General features: G+C 36.6%; 1 protein-coding gene across 1 annotated transcript; it reads left to right on the forward strand.

Moving 5' to 3' along the window:
- Positions 1–1,045: 1,045 nt before the first annotated feature.
- On the forward strand, positions 1,046–18,096 carry LOC135693470 (argininosuccinate synthase). Its single transcript, XM_089111296.1, has 19 exons — positions 1,046–1,270; positions 2,441–2,509; positions 4,290–4,389; positions 4,711–4,799; positions 5,258–5,314; positions 6,361–6,435; positions 6,816–6,886; positions 7,633–7,663; positions 8,201–8,260; positions 10,848–10,878; positions 13,196–13,280; positions 13,718–13,782; positions 15,224–15,297; positions 15,616–15,673; positions 15,853–15,886; positions 16,077–16,143; positions 16,912–16,967; positions 17,308–17,373; positions 17,882–18,096. Exons 1-19 carry the CDS (start codon positions 1,163–1,165, stop codon positions 17,922–17,924), a joined length of 1,239 nt encoding a protein of 412 aa, XP_088967422.1. The 5' UTR covers positions 1,046–1,162; the 3' UTR covers positions 17,925–18,096.
- The last annotated feature ends 2,454 nt before the right edge of the window (positions 18,097–20,550 follow it).

Genomic DNA, 20,550 nt, shown 5'->3' on the forward strand with positions numbered 1-20,550 from the left:
TTCACACTGCAAACGGAACGTATTCAATACGCACCGTATTCGAAAGTATCCGTTTACATTAGCGTTTTCATAGCAGAGTAGTGTGAACGCAAGGCAAAAACGGAATTAGTTTGACTCCGTTTGAAAACGAAGTAGTGTGAACGTAGCCTGAGCCCCAGACTCCAAATACTTCTAGTTTGGGGTCTGGAACTCAGGCTATGTGAACGGGCTCTTAATGATAACAAGTGAGAGCAAATGATTGCAGGAAAGTATAAGGAAATCAAGTTTGCGGAAACTAATATTCCTGGATTTCGAGTTTTTGTGAATCCATGAGAATCTTTTTGCGAAAAGCCAATTTCAGGATTATCTGCAAAAATGAACTACAGCTTCTTTTGAGCTCCTCATAACAATAATTTCAGCTTATAAAATTTTCTCTAATCTATAGAATTTCATAAGAATTGAAGGGTAAATATGGCTGGAAGGCTGCCGAGAGGTTTCAGAGGCTCTGGGGCAAAACGAAATAACGATGCCCCTTTCGAAGACGATTACAAAAAAGAAAAGTTGACCATGACCAACCATGACCAATAAAATGAATGAATTACAGGTTGAAATTTTGTCAAATTTCCTAATTAACGCCCGCTGCAGGACCAACTTTCTTGAAGTTTGCAGACATTGAGGGGGGGGGCGTGGGGGCGTGAAGGTACACCTCTGGTACAGAAACTTTCCTGTTATCAATGCTGTCCTCCAGGTTTTCCGCATGTACGAGGCGCCCTTCCGGAGTCTGATTTGATGACGTAATTAACTTTTCTTGTTTTTCTCTCTCGGAACTAAGGTCTTTTGCTTCCTTGAAACTGAACAGAAGTTTGCGATTCCAAAGAAACAAGATCTTTATTTATGACGACATTTGTAGCAAAGTCGCACCTGTAATTTCGTGTAGGGAATATACACTCGTTTTTAAGAGCAGTCACGTTGACAGTCATGTGAACAGAATGCCAGCCAATGGCTGTTGCTTAAATTAACCAATCAGACATTTAGCGGAAACACTTCCTGCTATGGATGAAAACGTAAATTTAGGAATTGCATCAGCAGGTTGCCCACATGGTTCTCTGTGTTTCGGAGTGGCAGAAAAGACTGCATCGTTGAAGAACACAGACAGTAACAAATTCAAATTTGGATCAGAAAGATGTCTGGAGGGAAACCGAAAGTTGTTTTGGCTTACAGCGGTGGCCTAGACACTTCTTGCATTCTTGTCTGGTTGATAGAGAAGGGCTTTGATGTTATCTGCTATCTGGTAAAGAATTTAATTATATGTCGATTAATTTTCTTCACCTTCAGTCGAACTCCAACATTTGTTATAATTCAACTGTATGGTTTTCAGCAATTTTACATTCGGGTATTCACAATGTTTGCCTCCCCTTTGTATCAACATTATATGATTTTTGAAAGTAATTTCGCGTTTGTAAGTTTTTGTATTGAATAAAAAGCCGCCAGGTATTTGAATTTACCATGCTTCGTATTCGTGTAAAATGTTCACTTTGTTTAACCATAATGCTTCATGCCTTGGGGTGTTGTGCGGCTAAGGGTGTAGTGTTGAAGGTTTAGGTTTTCGTTCCCAAACAGCGTAAAACAGGAAAATATTGCCAGTTGCACCGTGGTGTTTTCGAACTTTTGATAATCAAAAGAATATTCCTTTGTCCTGTCACGCTTTGCGGAATAATTGAAGATCGGTCTCCTCTTTGTTAATATTGTCGTATTCAGCCAGTTTTATTTATTCCTTAATGGCTGAGAAAACAAGAAACCAGCTCACTTATTGTGTACATTTCAATGGGGCAAAGCAATTTATACCCCGCTTACATTGAACCGGATAGGAACGGCGTTCAACGCTATCCTCGTTAATTTGATAGCGGCAATCGGAAACTGAATTAGTGGGCGTTGACGAAGGTAGTGTCTTTGTTTACAAAAGTAAGACTTTTCCTCTCGTTATTCAGGGAGAATAGGCACTGGTCACCCTAATATTTCAGATTTAGGCATATAATTGTTGGATGGGGCACAAGTCACAGAAAATGGGAAAATCTTTTGAAGAGGTTATTCTAAAAAAAGGCATTTTTCGGAAAGTTGACGGGCACGTGCTGAAAATCACTGGTTGAACCCTTGTTCCTGAATCCGTCGCTAGGGTTGCGCATCCTTCTAATGCCAAAAGCTGATAAATACTAAATAGACAAGGACTCATCTCCTCAAACCGTTGCCTAAAAGTTTCAGAGCAAAGTGAACGAGCAGGGTTTTTTAAACATACTAACTAGGGGGGCAATTGCTCCTTCAGCCCGCTCCAGTCCCAGTGATTTTCCAATGTTTTAAACAATATGCTATTGTCCTCTTAGAATAAACAAATTCTTGCCCCCGCGGCAAGTTTGTCAACAAGTTCTGCTACCCTCGTAATTGGATAAAATCTTAATCCTTTTAGGCTGACATTGGTCAAGATGAAGATTTCGAAGCAGCCAGGGAGAAAGCCAGCAAGCTTGGTGCAAAGAAAGTAAGATTGTTTTTCATTTCATTAGTTTTTGCTTTACTTTAGACCCTAGTATGCTTCCAATACCGTTCCAATTGAGCTCAGGGGGTACTCCCATTAAAGCCTGACAATAGGGTCAAATCGATTTGAGAGTCTTAGTCTTACCAAATGGCTCCCAAATGGCCTAGTATTTTTATTTTTGTATTTGTTTCTACCAAGCATCCGAAGGTAGTTTTTAGGACACTGAGAAGCTTATGCTTATCAAGCAGTGTCCTGGTCCTTCCTCTCGATGTGATCACACCTTGTGATTCCTACGCCTGGAATTGCAGAGTGCTGGTGACTATCCTCACTCTGGGAGAAAGTTTGATCATGCCAGTGCCTCTAACAACTGAGCCATCCTCGCACCTAGTTTCAATAAAAACACAACAGCTTAATTTAGCTTACGATTTATTATAGACAATAAAAAAGACTACCATTTGAGGCCAATATTTTCAACATTTCAGCTTCAGCCCTCTTTGACTCAGGCAATGGAGACCTGATCTTTGATGTTTTCCTCACCTGGAACGGACTTATCAGGGGTGGGTTGTTGCCGCACCACTTATAAATTTCTTGACCCCCTGTAAATTTTGCCTTGGTTCTGGTATCCATTTTTGGCATTCAGTAGCAATAAAATGATGCAAAAAGTTTACTTTATTTCCATGCAAAAAATCTTCTCTTGGCATTATTTTTATAACAGTGTCTCAAAAAGCCATAGTTCCAGCCAAAAGCCCCCTGAACACCCTACAGCCAATAAACCATTTCTAAAAAATTAAAGGTCTTGGCCTTGTGATACAAAAACATTCCCCTCCTTCCTAAACAATGCTGGTTAAATATCATATTACTTAAACTGTCTGAATAAACTATGTTGAATAAATGCCAAGGTGTAAATTTCTTGCTATAGAACATTGTTTCAATGAGGAGAGAGGGGTGCTGAAAATATGCAAAATTTCGTGTAACTGGTCTTTTACTTCTAAAGATTTCGAAACTTTTTACAGAAAATGAAAGCAAATAGTAAGAGATCAGGAAAAACAAATCAAGTCAATATTCACGACTTCTTTAGCCCCAAAATTTCCCATTTCACCTTGGGTAATTGTTTTGGGTACAGTTAAGCCCATGTAAATTAGTAAATCATAAACTAGCGACATGCGAGTTAATGCAGTGAAACATGTCCAAATAATGAGAAACAGTTTCTTTGGTGGAATCAAATCAATGCTAGGAAAATGAGGAAAACAGTTTTTATCATCAAAAGCAATACATCCCCCTTACAAGGCCTATTTTATTCAAATTTACCTCAAAATCTGCAAACTCTATGTCCTTCCTTGGCCATCACCAAGATCTAACCTTAAAATAAGCAAATATTTCTTGTTGCCAATAAAAATGATCTGATTTGAAATCCACAAGGTTCTCTAAGAAAAACTGACTTAGAGAGTTTATTGAGAATGAAACAGAATCCCAGTGCATTTCATCAACAAATTTTGTGCATTAATTCCAAAGAAATTTTCCACACTTATCAGAGCCAGAAGCATCTCCACAAAATGTCTGTCTAATTAAAAGTTACTTGAATTATTGATTTAAAATTTTGAAAAATGAAAATAGAATATTCGAATTAAACAATAGCTTAGTCAGACAACAACAAAAGTTATTGCATGATCCGCCATTAATCGCCTTCGCAGGTGTTGGAATACTTTTGTCCTGGTAGTGTAGCTTCATTGAAAAAGTACTGAACCTTTAAAAAGGATTGAAAGAAACACGTTTTCTCTTTTAGATATACATTGAAGATTTAAAGTCAGAATTTGTAGAGGAATTCATATTTCCAACAGTCCAAGCCAATGCTATTTATGAAGATAGATATCTTATGGGCACAGGCAAGTGTATTCTGCAAATTATTTTACTTCCCTTTAATTTCCTTGTAATTCCTTTGAACATCTATGTCAATGTTGAGTTCACATGTCAATTTTAGCAGATTAACATTAAAATCTCTAAGCAGTAAGAATAAGGGATATAGAAGTATGGTAGCACATAGGACTGCTGTTCCTCTTGCCGCTAAAAATTTATGAAATTTTCTTTATATTACCATGAGCACTTTTGTGCTTTTCCCCCTGCCCTGTACATCTTCCCTCTGTTGAGTATCTAGTTACTTGAACATCTTTTGAATTTTTAATTTTATTCCTAAATTCTTAACCTAGCCATAGCAAGGCCATGTATTGCTAGGAAGCAAGTAGAAATTGCAAAGAAAGAAGGAGCTGAATACCTTTCCCATGGAGCAACTGGCAAGGTTTGACCTCTGTCCTGCAAATCTATAAGATATTATGTTATGATGTCATTTGTTCCAGCATACTTAAAATTTTACTAGATCAGGAGGAAAGTGTCAAATCCTTTTTGAAAATGTGAATAGTTCTGCTATTTGATAGTTAAACTACTCAAAGGCCAATGAGTTCTTGCATATTAATAATTGCATGGCCAAGAATAAACTTAGTCTATTATAGCAACATAATTTCTTACTGTGTGTAGCTGTTATAGTTTTGTTTTTGTTAAAAAGTGCAGCTCTTTGTTTTAGTGAGGCAACTTTTAAAGCTATTTAGATTTTAAAACTTCATTAAGGTTGATGAGTTTAAGTGTTGAATGCAGGAAGAATGATATATTTTGCTACTGGGTAATCAATTGCTGTGATTGTTCAATAATTTGCTGACCTGTTCTTTCAGTTTTACGATGATTTTGATACCTATTCTTTAGGGTAATGATCAGATCAGGTTTGAGCTGACATACTATGCACTGTATCCTGCTGCAAAGGTAAAAAACCGTACCTTGTTTTTAAATGATTTACTTAAAGCCATGTAGACTGCACAAATTTGTTAGAAACAGCATGGGCACTATGTCAATTTTTTCCTTTAAAGTAACGGGAGCCCCTATATGAGGGCCACCAAAGACAAAGACAAGGGACAGTCGCAGATTGGGCTCAAGTATCTATTAAATAAGAGTGTCTTCAAAATAAGCTTTAGTGTTTTAGAAAGTTTATATGACTTTCTGGTTCTGCCTTTTGTATTTCTTAGAAAATTTGTTTGAAAATTCTAATTTTGTTGTAATCTTCTTTTCCACCTGGTTAGTTTACACTGCAATGTGTTGCAAATTTTGAAGTTAAGTTAATGACAGTTGATAATATATAAATCAGGCTTTTTTGTTTGGCGCAAGCGATCACTCGTGATCGCGTCAGCATTCACCCAAACCCAACCAAGTGAGCGTGGTGAGCATTTGTTCGCTTGTGCAAAATGGTAAGATGTGAGGAATAGATGTCTCATCAATAAACACAATTCTGGTAATCTTTTGTGAACCAAGCAAGTGACACAAACAATACAAAGCTGGTATATCAAAACACACAAAATATAAGTAAGCTGACTTAACCACATCTCAATGAAAAATGCATATGAAAATCAATTCCACAGTGAATGTTTAGGAATACTTTGGGTACTTAGTATTTGAACTACAATGCGCTTAGGGCGTTTTCTGGGCAGTAAAGGCATTTTTAAAAAGGTATGGAACAGCATTTTGCAATCATCTGTCAATAACGTCTTTGTGACCCTCGTGATGTACATAAAGTTTATAAATGAGGCACACTTAAAAAAGGGGGTGGGTTTAGTCTTTCTTGGAGTGCATTACCGAACCTCATAGCTATTCTTTTTCATTTGATGTTACCTCAAACAAAAGGGTACCTTTTAACAGTCCTGAACAATTTTTCACTAACAGAGCTATTGCTCATGCAAGAGAAATCAAGCGAGCTATGGGTCACTCAGGTAGGCTATTTCTCACAAAAAGGCCTGATAAATTGTGATTTCTCGTAGGTGATTGCTCCATGGAAGATGCCTGAGTTTTTTGAGAGATTTCAAGGACGACTGGATCTGTTTGATTATGCACAGGTTTCAGTTTGTTTCAGTATCTAATAATTGCATTATTCCTGCCTATTTGTAGAGTATATATTTAATTCGTACTGCACAAAACTCACTTTTATTCAAGGTTTAATGCTTTCAACTAGTGTTGTAGCGGAAATAAATGTTTTTCAAAAGTTTTTTGTAAGTGTGGTAGGTTGGGGAGCTCTGTGTTGAAGCCTTCTTTGAGTTGAAAAAGTTATCAGAATTCATCTTTCATATCTATAGCTTTACTTTCAAAGCCTTCTTGCAAACTCAATTTTGAATGCTGACAAATTAAAAGGAGTGAGAATATCTAATTTTTTAATTGAGAATAAAGTATAAATCACATCTGTATTAGATTCTCTAAAGTTTATTCTGTTTGCCAACAGAAAAACAACATTCCACTTCCAGTCACACCAAAGAGCCCATGGAGTATGGATGCAAATCTGATGCACATAAGGTAAATGCCACTAATTACTTTATATCATAAAGTCACCAAAGAAGTTCATGTAATATTCTAAATGCTGCATTATGGAAGAAATTGCTAGACTGAATTGCTAGAAAAAAATTGTTAGTGTAAAGGCAACAGGATTTTAAAGACAACTAATAGAGAGTCAAGAAAATAACTGACCCAAGCAAGGTTCGAACTCAAGATCCCTGACTTTGTACGTCAAGTGCTCTACCACTGAGCTATCAGGTCGTGCTTTCAAGCCATTACCCAAGGCCGAGTCATTCACCCGCACTGCCCCTTCCTTTTACCAATTACTCATAGGAGCCATCGCAGCTCCATTACAATGTGCAGAGGACCTGAAGAGTGAGAGAGGACTGCCCACACCAGGAGGGCCTTCGCAGCCCCACCACTGGATAGGGTTGAAGAGAAAGTGTAAAGAAAATTGAAAGAGTAAAAAGAGTAAGTGTAAAAGAAAAAGAGTAAAAAAATTGTTAGTAAAAAGCAGTGAGAAACCCCCCTGCCTTTCTAAAATTTTCTAAGAAGCTATAAATCTGTCTTTTTAAAACAATTTTAGCTAGCCTTCAATAGTCATTTGAATAACTACAAAATTTTTTGACTATTTGGAAGGAACATGTTCTGTTATACTAAAACTGTGCAGCTCTGAGAATGCATGAAACTTTGCTGCTGCCAAATCTATCATACTGCAAAACCGGGTGTACTTTGTTAAATGATGTGGATTTTTTTGGTTTTTACAGCTACGAATCAGGAATACTTGAAGATCCTGCGGTAAGTAATTTTAAGTACTGTTATTATATATGAAATATATTTTGTTAAACTTATGGCTTCTTTAACTAAACCCAGAGTCCCCGCTGCCCTCTTCCTTTCCTTACTTGTTCAAAAGAATGAAAACTGCTCTATGAAAATTCAAAAATTTTCTAACCATCTCATGGCCTCCTTTCACTTCGAGCAGTAAGCAGAAACCAGCTAAAAACAACCGGTTATGATGGAGTGGAAGCAGGAGAGATTTCTAGAGCAGCATTTTAAATAATTTCATTTACCATTTCACTATAGCATGTTTAAGTGTCATTAGATTAACAGAAACAAACTAAAGTGATGTAAAGCTGTTGCTTATCAGTATACCACCAAAGACATTCTTTTACACATTATCAAAACAAAATGTTTATCAGCTTGTTATTGTTTATCACAGCAATCCGATATTCCATAATAAGTTTATAATAAGGTTTTTTGGCATTCACCTTGTTGTTTGCACCTTGCTAATTGTATTTGTATGTGGTATAAACATATCTTTGTATTCATTGTTAGGCACCAGCACCTGATGATATTTATCAGATGACCTCTGACCCAGCCAAAGCTCCTGAAAAGGTTTGTTCAGGGAGAAGAAAATAAGCTTTTCTTAAAGTTTTCATGTATATTTCTAAGGAATTTCTCTGTTCTTTGTGAATTAAAATAATTAGCATTTGCATTTTAGAATAAAACATGGCTATTTTTTTATATGTGTACAATGACTATTTTATACATCCCAATAATTTTACCATATGCTTGTTAAAGGAGATTGGTGTAGACATGAATAAACAGTTTCCTCCCTTGGGCTATTCAAATTTATTGGTCATGCACCATGATCCAGCCTTGAAAGACATTTTAGGATGGCCAATTTCAATAGATATCTTCGAAGGGTGTTGGCGATTGTTTAGTCATATATTGTGTTTATCTGATAAGACAGATGATGTAATTCTGTTGTAAATGATCAGGAAATTGGTCATGGAACGACCTAAAGAAATTGTAGCATCATCATTTAATAAGACATCCGTCGTTTCTAAAAGACTGAACACTCCAAGAACAGGCTGAACACCCCAAGAACACCCCAAGAACACCCTAAGAACAAGCCATTAAGCCGCTGAACACCCTTTAAAACATATCAAAATCGGCATGTCATTCGAAAAATAATTTGATCAATCAATCAAAATTAATTTTGGGGCGGGAAAGGACCTGATAAGTCTAATGCTGTTGGTGTTGTTACAACCAACTGATGTTTTGCGCGCCAGAAGTGTGAACGGGGGTTTGTACACGCGGAGCAAATTCGAGTTTGACTCCCTTTGTGCATTCAAGCAAATTCCCGTTGTTTTGAAAATCTTTCACATCCTGTGACAATGTAAAAATACGACATGTCACTTGACTACCTATTGTCTTCCAAACAATTGTTCTTCCCGTCCGCTAATTTGCCCAAATGGTCACGCTATGCTAGTGCACGCTAGCTAGTTACTAGTTTACCAGTGCAAGCAGAACGAGACACAGCTCCTCTCTTGACGTCTCCAGCGGGTGCACTCGCAGGCTGGAGAGGTTTTTTATAAGGAATTTTTCGACAAATGAAACAGAAAATGCACAGTGTTGGACTTGTTAGAGGGTAGCAGCAGGACCACAGTTTGCGACTTAAAAGAGGGCTTAGGAGGGGCACATTTTTGGGGCCCGTGCTCGAATGGGGTCATGATAATCTCACTAAATCCTCGAATTGGCCCCCACCCTAGAACTACAAATTATTAATAAGCCCCCACTGCTGCCGTTAATGCTCGAATCGGACCCCTCAGTTTGCTGGTTTTTGCCATCTAAGGTTGCCTTTGGCGCTTTTTCTTAAGTACCGCAAAAATTCATACTTTTGGTAATAATTGATTAAATGCGCATAAAAAATTACTACTAAAATAAACGAAATCTTTTAATAATATCTTCTTAATGTCTTCAATAATTTTATAAGCCCCTCCCCTCGTATAAGTCGAAGAACCCACCTGGAATAAGCCCCCATACAAAAAATATCAAAAATGAATAAGCACCCATGGGGGCTAACTCGAGGATTTACGGTATGTATGTGGCAGAAATTGCGTTGGTTTTGGGGCAAACGCCCCCAAGCTTTTGCTTAGTCGTCGGTTAAGGCACAGTTTTAAGCGCTTTTATCGGAAAACTGTTTGTTTTTGTGGGTGTTGCGGTTCCTCTTACCTTCCTAGGCAACTATATATTGTAAAAATTATTAGTTACATGGACTGATATAGAAACTGTAGCTAACCTGCAAGATGAAGTTTTTCCTCCAATGGAAGTTTGACTCCAATGCACAAAGGGAGTCAAACTCGAATTTGCTCCGCGTGTACAAACCCCCGTTCACACTTCTGGCGCGCAAAACATCAGTTGGTTGTAACAACACCAACAGCATTAGACTTATCAGGTCCTTTCCCGCCCCAAAATTAATTTTGATTGATTGATCAAATTATTTTTCGAATATCATGCCGATTTTGATATGTTTTAAAGGGTGTTCAGCGGCTTAATGGCTTGTTCTTAGGGTGTTCTTGGGGTGTTCTTGGGGTGTTCAGCCTGTTCTTGGAGTGTTCAGTCTTTTAGAAACGACGATAAGACATCACCTTCTCGTGAATGCCAAGTTCCCATAAAGTCTTTTTTATTTCAACCATGAAGTAAAGAAGATTTCAAAGAGAAAAGTTCAAAAACACAACAAAGCAAGACTTGAACAGAAATCTTAGAAAAAGTTTCCAGGACTGCAAAAACAGAAGTTTCATGCTGCCTCTGCGTGGCTGCAATTATAATTGATCATATAACCATGTAAGATATCTTTCTGTCTACACAATCAGGGGGGTTAGCGACCGACGGTTGATCAAAACTTTGAAACAATCAAACACTCCATTCTTTCCTCGCGTTACTTATGATCCATATAAAAAATTTTGCTTATTATTATGAATTAACCGATGTTTATACTCTGACGATTGTCAGACCAAAAATACTTTAGTTTGGTATTTATCCACTTTTCCGTGGTATCTTTAAATTTTGCTGTACTAAGGTCTTTTTTTAATCATATATATTTATATTTTAGTAGTTTAAATCCTTTTTTTCAAATTGGAATAGACAAAGATTTTGTCATAATATCTTAATCACGTTTCTATTGATTTTGTTCTAGCCGGAAAACATTGAGCTTGAGTTCAAACGAGGTACGTCTGAAATAAAAACGTTTTTATATGCAGATCAAAACTAATTTACTTTATATTTCTAAAATTGACAAATTGAACTAATTGCCAATGTAACGGTAGCTTTTTTTCGAATATTGCACCAAAGTAGCATTTAGAGAGCTTCCGTTCATGAAAATAATGGCAAATAAGATAAACCCAATGTTGCAAACATTCTGCCTTTTCTCTGGTTTTCAAAGCTTTTTTTCATCATTGCATCGGCTCTGGATTTTCAAGTTAATGATAAAAGAAGCCTAAGTGTGCAAGTTCAAAACATTTTTGTGTTCAGGCTGGTAACATTTTATACCTGCCAGTCTAGGAAATATTTTGAGCGTCAAAGAATCTTTGCCCCAAAAATACTGACAGAATCTCCAGCATGTATTTGAAAAGTAAAGTTTAAAATTCGTCATAAGAACGCTTAGCGAAAAATTTTATGCAATAGTTTGTCCAGAGCTATTCTCAATGTTTAGTTACCAGTCTTTACAGGCAACGGAAGCAATAGAGTACCAAAGTGATGACGTCATAAAAATATATTTTTAGAATTTCTGAATTTTGATCCAGGAACCTAAAAAAGCATCATGAAATAACTCTAAATATGCAAAATCAGCTAAAAGCATCACGAATTGGCTTAGATATGGCCACATAAGGACAAGCTCTTGCCTCATCAAACCTCTGTAATTTGGTCTTGGTTCATAACTTTATGAACCAGGCCAGAGTAACAGAAATCCGTTTGCAAACTTTGAACCTTCCATTGGCCATATCTCGCCAAATTTGGAACATATCTAACTGACTTTGCATTCAGAGGTATTTTATGCCGTTCTTTCAGATTATGCGGCCAAATTTTAGAAATTTTAAAAATAGATTTTTGGTGACGTCACACTTCGGTACTCTATAAACACCAAGTATACCAGTGTATGAGGTGTTTGAGTGTTTTAGTAAGGCTATCCCTAATTATCATTCGTAATACAGGCCTGACCGTTTGAGGCGAGCGATGGCAACATGAGACGAGCTGTGAATTGCTCCTAAACAAAACATGAAGGAAAAATCTCTCCCCTAAAATTTTCATTCATTTGCCCTTTTCGCATTCCCAGAACCCTGAAAACTTACAAGACCTAATTGGTTTTTTTTGTAACAGCGATTTCTCCCATCATTGCATTTTTTGCAATAAAGTTTTTGCCTGTCGGTTGGTTTTTGTTATGGTAGTCAAGAACTAAAATCTGTTTGGAAAAAGGTAGTGAAGGGAAAAGTATGTTTGCAGAGTGTAGAGCCTTTCAATCTTATGAAAAAAACTGTCGTATTCTGGGTAGGAAAGTCAAAGAACTTGGCGACTGGGGGATAGAATGAAACAGCATGTCCCTTCCAGCATTGGAAACAAAAGTCTCCCTCAAAGAAAACAGCTTACTCGGTCTTGCAGATCAAAAACAACAACTAAAACATGCAATTCCGATATCGAGCGGCATTCACTTGAAAACCCAGATTGTGTGAAAAATTATAATAGCGACATTTTTCAGATTATTGGTAGAGTTCGATCGTCGTTCCATCTAGCAGATTTGGAATCCACCCACACAAAACATGAAAAGCCGGTATTATGTAGATAAAAGAAGTTCGTTTCACCTTAGGACTCCATTGGTAACATATTCCATAAGCAAGCAGCACTGACTGGACCACTTCAAAGTCATTTGCTCGCGTTTCTGATTGGCTTATTTCGATCCATAACTGGATATATATATTTCCTAGCGTAGAGTTTTCGATCTATTTTCTGACGTTTTATACTCCGAAGAGTGTCAGGCAAAAAGCTTAAGTCTGTTTTCAAATGTATTTTTCAAACCCTTTTTAAATTTTGTAGAACAAAAAGATTGTTTGGTAGAAGAATTGTTATTTTGTGTTGTGCAAGCTTTACACGAAACTTAAAGAATCCGTTCTTTTAAACCCTTTAAGCAAAGGGGGGTGCCTGAGCAACGGTTAAAGCATTATAAATTGAAAGAAGTAAAATAGCATACTCCTTGACTCTCAGACTATTAAAAGCCAATCAACAGATACTAAAGGGGCTTAAAACTCATTCGTTGATTTCCCTAAAAGTACATTCTATATGTTGCTGATTTAGCTCGCCTCAGCAAATGAGGAAGCGATTAACAGCTCACCTGCAAAATACAAATGGCAGACCTGGTTATATTTATGGTATATTTTGCTCAAGTATAGTTCTAAAGGATTTGATTGAGAATGCTAGGTGTAATGCTTGAGAGTTTGAACAAGCTTATGTTTTAGGCAGTTTGTATGTATTCAATTCGTTTTTCTTTTCCAGGTGTCCCGGTTAAAGTTAAAAATCTCGATGATGGTACTGTGTTTGAGAAGCCTCTTGATATATTTTCTTATTTGAACAAAGTCGGGTAAGATCCTTGTGTAATATTTATAGTTATAAGCCATCGATTTCACGAAGGCTAATTTGTACCAAGGAACACATATATGAATGGTCCCAAAGGCTTTTGAATTTTGCTATTATGTTTTGTTACGATATTAGGTTTTATAAGCACCAGGGACATGTAGATTTGGTAATTATTGCTCTTGTATTCTTAGATATAGCCATTTGTAGCAGGATGACGTCAAAGAGGAAGCAACAGTTCTCATCTTCGTCATTCTGGGTCGTATAGTCTGGCTTTTCCAATGCTAGGTCAACATGAAAAACCTGTTTATCTGCGTAGATTATCCTACTCCACAACTGCGATAATAGCTTCTTGTACAGTTCAGTATCATGAAGTCTTTCAGGTGTGTAAAGCAGATGTCAGAATATTCAATTTGCTTCAGCTTTTTGCTTTTGTCCACGCAGGGGTAGACATGGAGTGGGTCGAATTGACATTGTTGAAAACAGATTTATTGGAATGAAATCACGAGGTAAGGGTGACTTGTACAAACTGTAGTTCATAAACTTCTATTTGTGATACCTCAGCACTAGAAATTGCCACATTTATAGCTTTTTGGCAAGAGTGGTGTCGAGAATGGGGTCAGGACCGTGGGTACGGAAGTTTACAGTTATGGCATAACCTTTGAAAAACATTCTCCTCCGTCGGTGAAGTTTAGGCCTATTGGTGAATTAAAGGTGACTCTTCCACTTTTTCGGCTGATGCGACCTGGAAATCTCCTGGAGCACAATAGCTAGAGAGGGCCTTAGGTGGGATGCATCCAACGTATTAGTCAGCCTTCCGAGGGTATTTTCAGCTTTGGCAATTAATGAAGAAATTAATTGATTCCTAATTAGCTTGTAAAGTAAAAAGGCAATAGTATTGAACAATTTGCAACCAACTGACTTCAGTTTGTTTAAAGGGAGTAACTGCCACAAAAACTCTTCTAGATGCGTGTATCTTCAGTTTATATTTTCAGATTAGATTTATCTGTTAACTGTTAGATTGGTTCCTCGAACATAATTCCACGCTGATTTCAGCATTGTCTGTAGAATACTCCTTGCTTGTCTTCTGGTTATTTTGATTTTTTGCCTGTGGCATCTAGTAGCCCGAGCTATGAGTTGGTCAATTTCATCTTCAACAGGAAAGGTCGTTGCACTTACAGAAGATTAAACGTCTGTTTGGCCAGAAAGAGCTGTATGCGCACGCGCAATTCATGTTCTTTTTTTTAGTTGAAAACACAATTAGAATTGAAACAATGAAATTGCGTTTTGATGTTTAGAACAGGATCTTTCTACGTTCCTACTCCGAGTTCTACTGTAATTGAGATAATCAGGCATTTACCTGATGTGTATAGCTTTTGTGGAATTGTGAATCTCTTGAGAAAATTTCAGATCTGTTTATCGCTGAATTCAAGCTGCCACCACTCAGCTACTTAAATATTGTAATTAAATAATTGTTTTGCTCAAATGACAGCAGCCTGTTCCTTCTCAACCAATCATTTGACGCTATTTTCTGAATGCTTTAAATTAAAGTGAGAATATAATATCGGATAATTATCTCTCTACCCGACCTGGCCGTGTCACACGCTTCAATTTTTTCTTGTTATTTTATCGGTTATCTTATCACTCATTCTAGCAATGAACTTGCACATTTTTTAAACCACAAAATAAGGTACCTTTTCATATAGTATTCCTATAATGAGAACTAATGTAGAAATACTGGTAATGGGATGTTTATATGTAAGAAGAAAGAAACGCAGGATATGCTGTCCGCCGGATTCTATGAATCTTGCAATGAGTAATAATCTGAAGGTTATAGTCAGGAACAAAGCCTTGTGTGATAGAATTTTTAAAATAAATCAAATTTAGTATGTATCCTATGAAAGTGCGATGGTCTAATGATTTGTAAATACATTTTTTTTCTGCTTTAAGGCATCTATGAAACTCCGGGCGGAGAAGTTTTGCGAGAAGCTCACCTGGATATTGAAACTTTCACCATGGATAGGGTGATTAACTCTGCAAATAATTTCTTTTTTGCATCAATTTATATTTCATTTTAGTGCATTTTTATATACATAACATTTACTGTTCACATTTTTATACATTATATACACTATAAGTTCAAGGGGAAATAAATTTGTTCGAGTTGTCGAGACTTCAATTTTATTCCACATATCAAGGCTTTATAAATATCGAAAGTTGCCATAAAAGATATTCTTGCTATTGGAAACGATTTTCGTACGAGCTAGATAAAGTATGAACTATTACGTACGAACTATGAAATGACCGGGATTGGACTGCATTTTGCGTTATTTTCTTTTTAGAATTTACGAAAGATCAAGCAACAGCTGTCCACGGATTTTTCAGAACAAATTTACAATGGTGGGTAACTTTGTATGAAGAATGAAAATGCAATACTGTGGATTGAAGCATAGAAGACGCCCCCGGTAAACCCACTAAACCATTACAGTGTGTAGTGAACTGCAATGTGTAGAGAACTTACTTTTTCTTTTCTATCTACATCTTTTATTGATTTCACGTTTCTTAGTTCTTTCTTTTAGGGATGTGGTATAGTGCCGAATGTGAATTTGTAAGGTAAATTTGAATTTCATGTTATATTCAATGCTTTGGTCATAGGATTGCTATATTCGTGCTTCCTGTGCCATCGTCTTTAAGTATGTTGGCTGCAAAAAGTGTAGGAAAAATTGGGTATGCTGTTGAGACACTTACCTGTTGTTTCTTGCGGATAAGACAGTAAAGCATCATTGTGCTTTTGCATCTGCAGATTTTGCATTGACAAAAGCCAAGAATTTGTCGAGGGCAGTGTCAAGTTGGCCATCTTTAAAGGAAAGGTTAGTCTTCTTTCAGAAAATCAGTACACAAAGCAGCTACTTATTTACACTTACAATGCCTGCCAAAAGTCTTGGAACACTGACGTCAATTTTAAAGTTCAAAATCAATCATCCCCCTCTCCCCTACAGAACAACGTTGATTTACTATCAAACGGGTTAGGATTTTAGGAAGCACTTTCCTTTGCTTCCTAAAATAGATATTTCTCTAAATAATCAACATTGTTTTAGGGGGAAGGGGGCAGAAGTAGTAATTTTTTGTTCATGAAAGGAATGAAAGATATCAAATGTAGCGTAAATTGCTGGGTGTTCCAAGTACCTTTGGCAGTCATTGTATTTAATCAAAGAAAGAAATGCTGCCATTAGAAGATTAAAGCCATGTTTGTCTTAATAGAGTACCACATTAAGACGTCCTCTAAAACTGTTTTGAGGATGTTTTACTCTCGACCACAAAACTTGATAGAGCATTCTGAAATACCTCTAAATGTGCAAAATCAGTTGAATGTGTTGCAACTGACTTAGCTAAATCTGTTACAAGAAATATTTTAAATGACTTGCTAACCAAGGTCTATCTGATTAAAACCTCTCAGGCTAGCATTTAGATATATTGGTATTATTTGATATTTGGTGTGGTTTCAGAAATAAGGAACTTTGATTAATCTCTGCCTTTGTTCACCGGGAGCAACTGGCATGTCAGCTATGGTTCTATAATCATGTTTTTTATTCTTGCACGAAGCCTTAGTGGTAACTTGTTGCATTGGATTATTTTAGGTCTACATTAAGTCTAGAGAGTCAAAGATGTCTCTTTACAATCAAGAACTAGTAAGGTAAGACCTCATTACCTTTGGTTTCAATATCCAGATTTGATTTATAATATTTCACTTAATCAATATTTGATCAAGGAGCTTTTTCGTGGAGTCACGCATTTAGAGGCATCACTCTATCAATTGCAATTTACAAACTATTTCGAATTTCCGATTATTTTTCATTAACAGCGTCTCTTTTAATCTTAATCTTTAATTGACAAATTACTTGATAATTTTAACATTTAACATGTTCACCTCTTTTTCTACTGGGGTGGTATGATGCTGCTAATACGATATGAAATTTCCTTCTAATGATGTTGTACGCTACATGTTTAACCTAAGGTGATTTACATTTACATAGCATGGATGTTGCTGGTGGGTATGATCCACGTGACTCAGGTGGCTTCATCAAAGTGACAGCCCTCAGGTAACGTACAATTTCAAAACTGTTATTAAAGTTCTAAGCGCCGTATAGTTCTAACGTTTCCATTTACAAGTGTCACCAGTCCCCCCCCCCCCCCCTTCCGATGTATGAAACAGAGTCAAAACTGATATCTAGGCAAATGTATTTGACTTTACCCCCTTCTCCCTTTCCATATGCTAATTTCAAGAACTGTTCCACTCTCCACCAATCGTACATTTGGATCTACAACATTGTTAAATGTTCCTCCGATGAAATACTCAAGATGTTAACAAATGAATGTATTTTGAATGAATGAATGAATTCATAAGTACGGAACAGATTATTCAGACCGTTAATAAATGTAATAATGTAGACAGGGTGATCAAGATAATAGTGATTGTAGGGATCTGAAAACACTAGATTTCTATCAAATGAATCTTATTCTAGTGTTTACCACACTCAAGCAGTTTGTCTTAAAACAAATGTATTTGTATTTTATGGTTTTAATATGCTCGTATGTTCTTATTTACAGGCTGCGAGAACATGCCAGATTGCAAGGACTGCAAAAGAAGTGATTTTCAGTAACTATCCAAGCTTTTGAAAGAAGCTTGAAACTACAACGCATTGAATAGATCATTGTAGACCGTGTTATTAACAATTGTGTTATAAAAGTTATTTATCTAGGTAGTCAAAGAATTGCCAACTAGCAAATGGGCATTATATCATTTGAGTGCAGCTTAACTGAGATTATTGCTTTTTTCTTCTTGAGTGCCTCCTTGCTTTAATTCGTATGAGTTTAGCGTTGTTCTGGGGTAAAGTTGGAATTCTTTTACCGCATTTGATCTATTGAATACCCTGGCTGTTTCTTAGAATTTTTGTTTCAAGGAGGCGACTTTTAAAAAAATGTTTATTTTTTGAAAATGTTTTTGCCAGTTTATTAAAATACGGGCAGAATTTTCGATGCACAGTTTAGGAGAGAAAATTAGTGAGGTGTTGCGGAAGAGCCAGATCAAACAACAGAGAAACATCGTTTCTGACAAACATTTGACATGCTGTGGAGGACCGAGGTGAAATTGTGAAAAATGACGTGTAAACGCATTCTTTATAAGGAAGTTCTTTGTAAAGAAGGAAATACCCGGATATGCGAAAACGTGAGGATGAATTTCTAGTGATAGATCAGAAATTGCTAAGGACAAGTTAAGTCTGGTTTGCGCGTGTTTTTAATCTAAATAAGAAAACAAGAATGCATCTTATTTTTTAATTTTCGTTATTATTTCAATTATTCATTTGATTTTTTCTGATGTCTTTATGACACTGTATTTACTTGTTCAAGTTTTATTTCAAAGAGACACGAATAAAAAGTTAAATTGTTTCAAAAAAATTTTAAGTGCTCAAACTTGGCCTTTGGTTAAGGAATTTTTCAATACAGAGCCTAAATTTCTTGTAGACTTGCGTGTAATTTGAAATCACTTGAAACATTTGAAAGCCATTCTCCTGCATTGTGAATGTGTCTTGATATTTTAAGGTCAGCGTCGAATGCTTGATATCATGTACACTCTTCTTTTCATGGGGACAAATTTATAAGAACACGAGCCTCAAAATTGGTAAAAAGTTAAGAACAAATCGAGAAAAAGCTGTGGCTGAGCTACTGTAAAATGCAATTTTGAAAAACGTTTTATCCAAAACGATTTTTAGCCATGTGTGGGTGGTTTTTTGGTGAGTATCCAAACATGGCGGCAAAAGAAGGTTGTCTCACTCACTTTGTTGGCAAATGAGGCCTGAACAACTGACTCCCTAGAGCGAAAATGCTAGCAATCGCATTGCTTATATCCTATCAAATTAAGAACAAACTAAGAAGAATCCAGCCTCAGATTTTCGAAAAAGTTAAGAACAGTCAATCTGAACTTTAATTTACTGGTTCTTATAAAAAAGAATGTAGATATTCTTAAGGCATGTGACATGATTATTCTGAAAATGCTTAATGGGTAAATTGCTGAAGAAGAACCAGCTCAAATACTCGTGTGGTATATTAAAAAAGTACAGAGGGTCACTAAGCCTTTAAGATGCGAGAGAGGGAGTAGACTAAATTAAATCGGGAAGACAGGAAGTAGAACGTGGCTAAACTAGGGGCAATTCACTCTTGAAAATAGCTTTTTCCACGAGCTTTTCCCTAAAACAAAAGGATTTCTGGGGATTTTCAGATAAAACAATAAGATTTTCACAAAAGGTGTACGAGATTTTCTTGGAGTGATTTGCCCCTCGGTCTTGAACGAGTTGGCGTGATGCGCATCCGTAGGTTCGTACTAAATTGGTCCTTGAAATTAGTGACACATCGGGAGGAAGGACCAGGACACTGCTCGATAAGCATTGCATCTCACCTCAGTGTCCTAAAAGCTTCCTTCGGATGCTAGTTTGAAAAAATACAAATAAAAAAGATATTTTATTGTTATGGACCATAATGATTTTAATATATTTTCCCTCGCCTAGTCTGCCTCACAGAGCATAGGAAAACTAATTCCCGCTCTCGTAGGATCTGCGACGCAAGTTAAAGGCAATCTGTCTCGTTATGGATTGGTTAACGAAAACAATAGCGTGAACAATAGCATAGACACGATTCCAGAGCTCCGCCATACTTTTTACAATGCGATAAATTAAAGGTGGACTGGAAACAATAAAAAATCGCTTTGTTCTTATAATCAATCAACGTTGTGACAGATTGCCTTTAACCCCTCATGACCCAAAGGTATCCATGTTTTCATAAGGCAAATTCAAGTGTTGATACCTTGAGTTTGTCTCTGTTTTTGGATCTGTATATGGTAGACTGAAATAAATATATACTGTATATAAAATGATTATTGTCGCGAATTCTACTAGCCTATTGTCTAAAGAGCAAATTGGTTATTGGTCAATTTTTCTGCTCGGAATGTCTTGCATTTCTTCCAAAATTTCTTCCAAATAAATTTTTGGGTTCGCGATGAGTGCTGTATCATCAGCAAAGCAAACATTGTTCATATTAACCCCTCCCGCTATAGCTGCTGGCATGTTTTCTATTTTCTTCATTACTTTTCCGCTGTAGATGGAAAACCCGTCTGGAGAGAATACGCAACCCTGTCTCAAGTCTCTTTTGATATTTTTCCATGCTCCTTATTCGTTTTCATATCTGATCTTTGCACTTTGATCCCAATAAATGTTCCTTATTAA

This window comes from Rhopilema esculentum, chromosome 11 (assembly GCF_057945365.1).
Source record: "Rhopilema esculentum isolate cy_ngs chromosome 11, ASM5794536v1, whole genome shotgun sequence".
Classification (NCBI taxonomy): domain Eukaryota; kingdom Metazoa; phylum Cnidaria; class Scyphozoa; order Rhizostomeae; family Rhizostomatidae; genus Rhopilema; species Rhopilema esculentum.

Bases quoted from the DNA above. Each gene is read 5' to 3' on its own strand.
- LOC135693470 (XM_089111296.1), top strand. From the start codon at position 1,163: ATGTCTGGAGGGAAACCGAAAGTTGTTTTGGCTTACAGCGGTGGCCTA. The intron at 4,390-4,710 runs GCAAGTGTATTC...TTCTTAACCTAG, and splicing joins TAGATATCTTATGGGCACAG to CCATAGCAAGGCCATGTATT. The intron at 6,887-7,632 runs GTAAATGCCACT...TGGTTTTTACAG, and splicing joins GCAAATCTGATGCACATAAG to CTACGAATCAGGAATACTTG.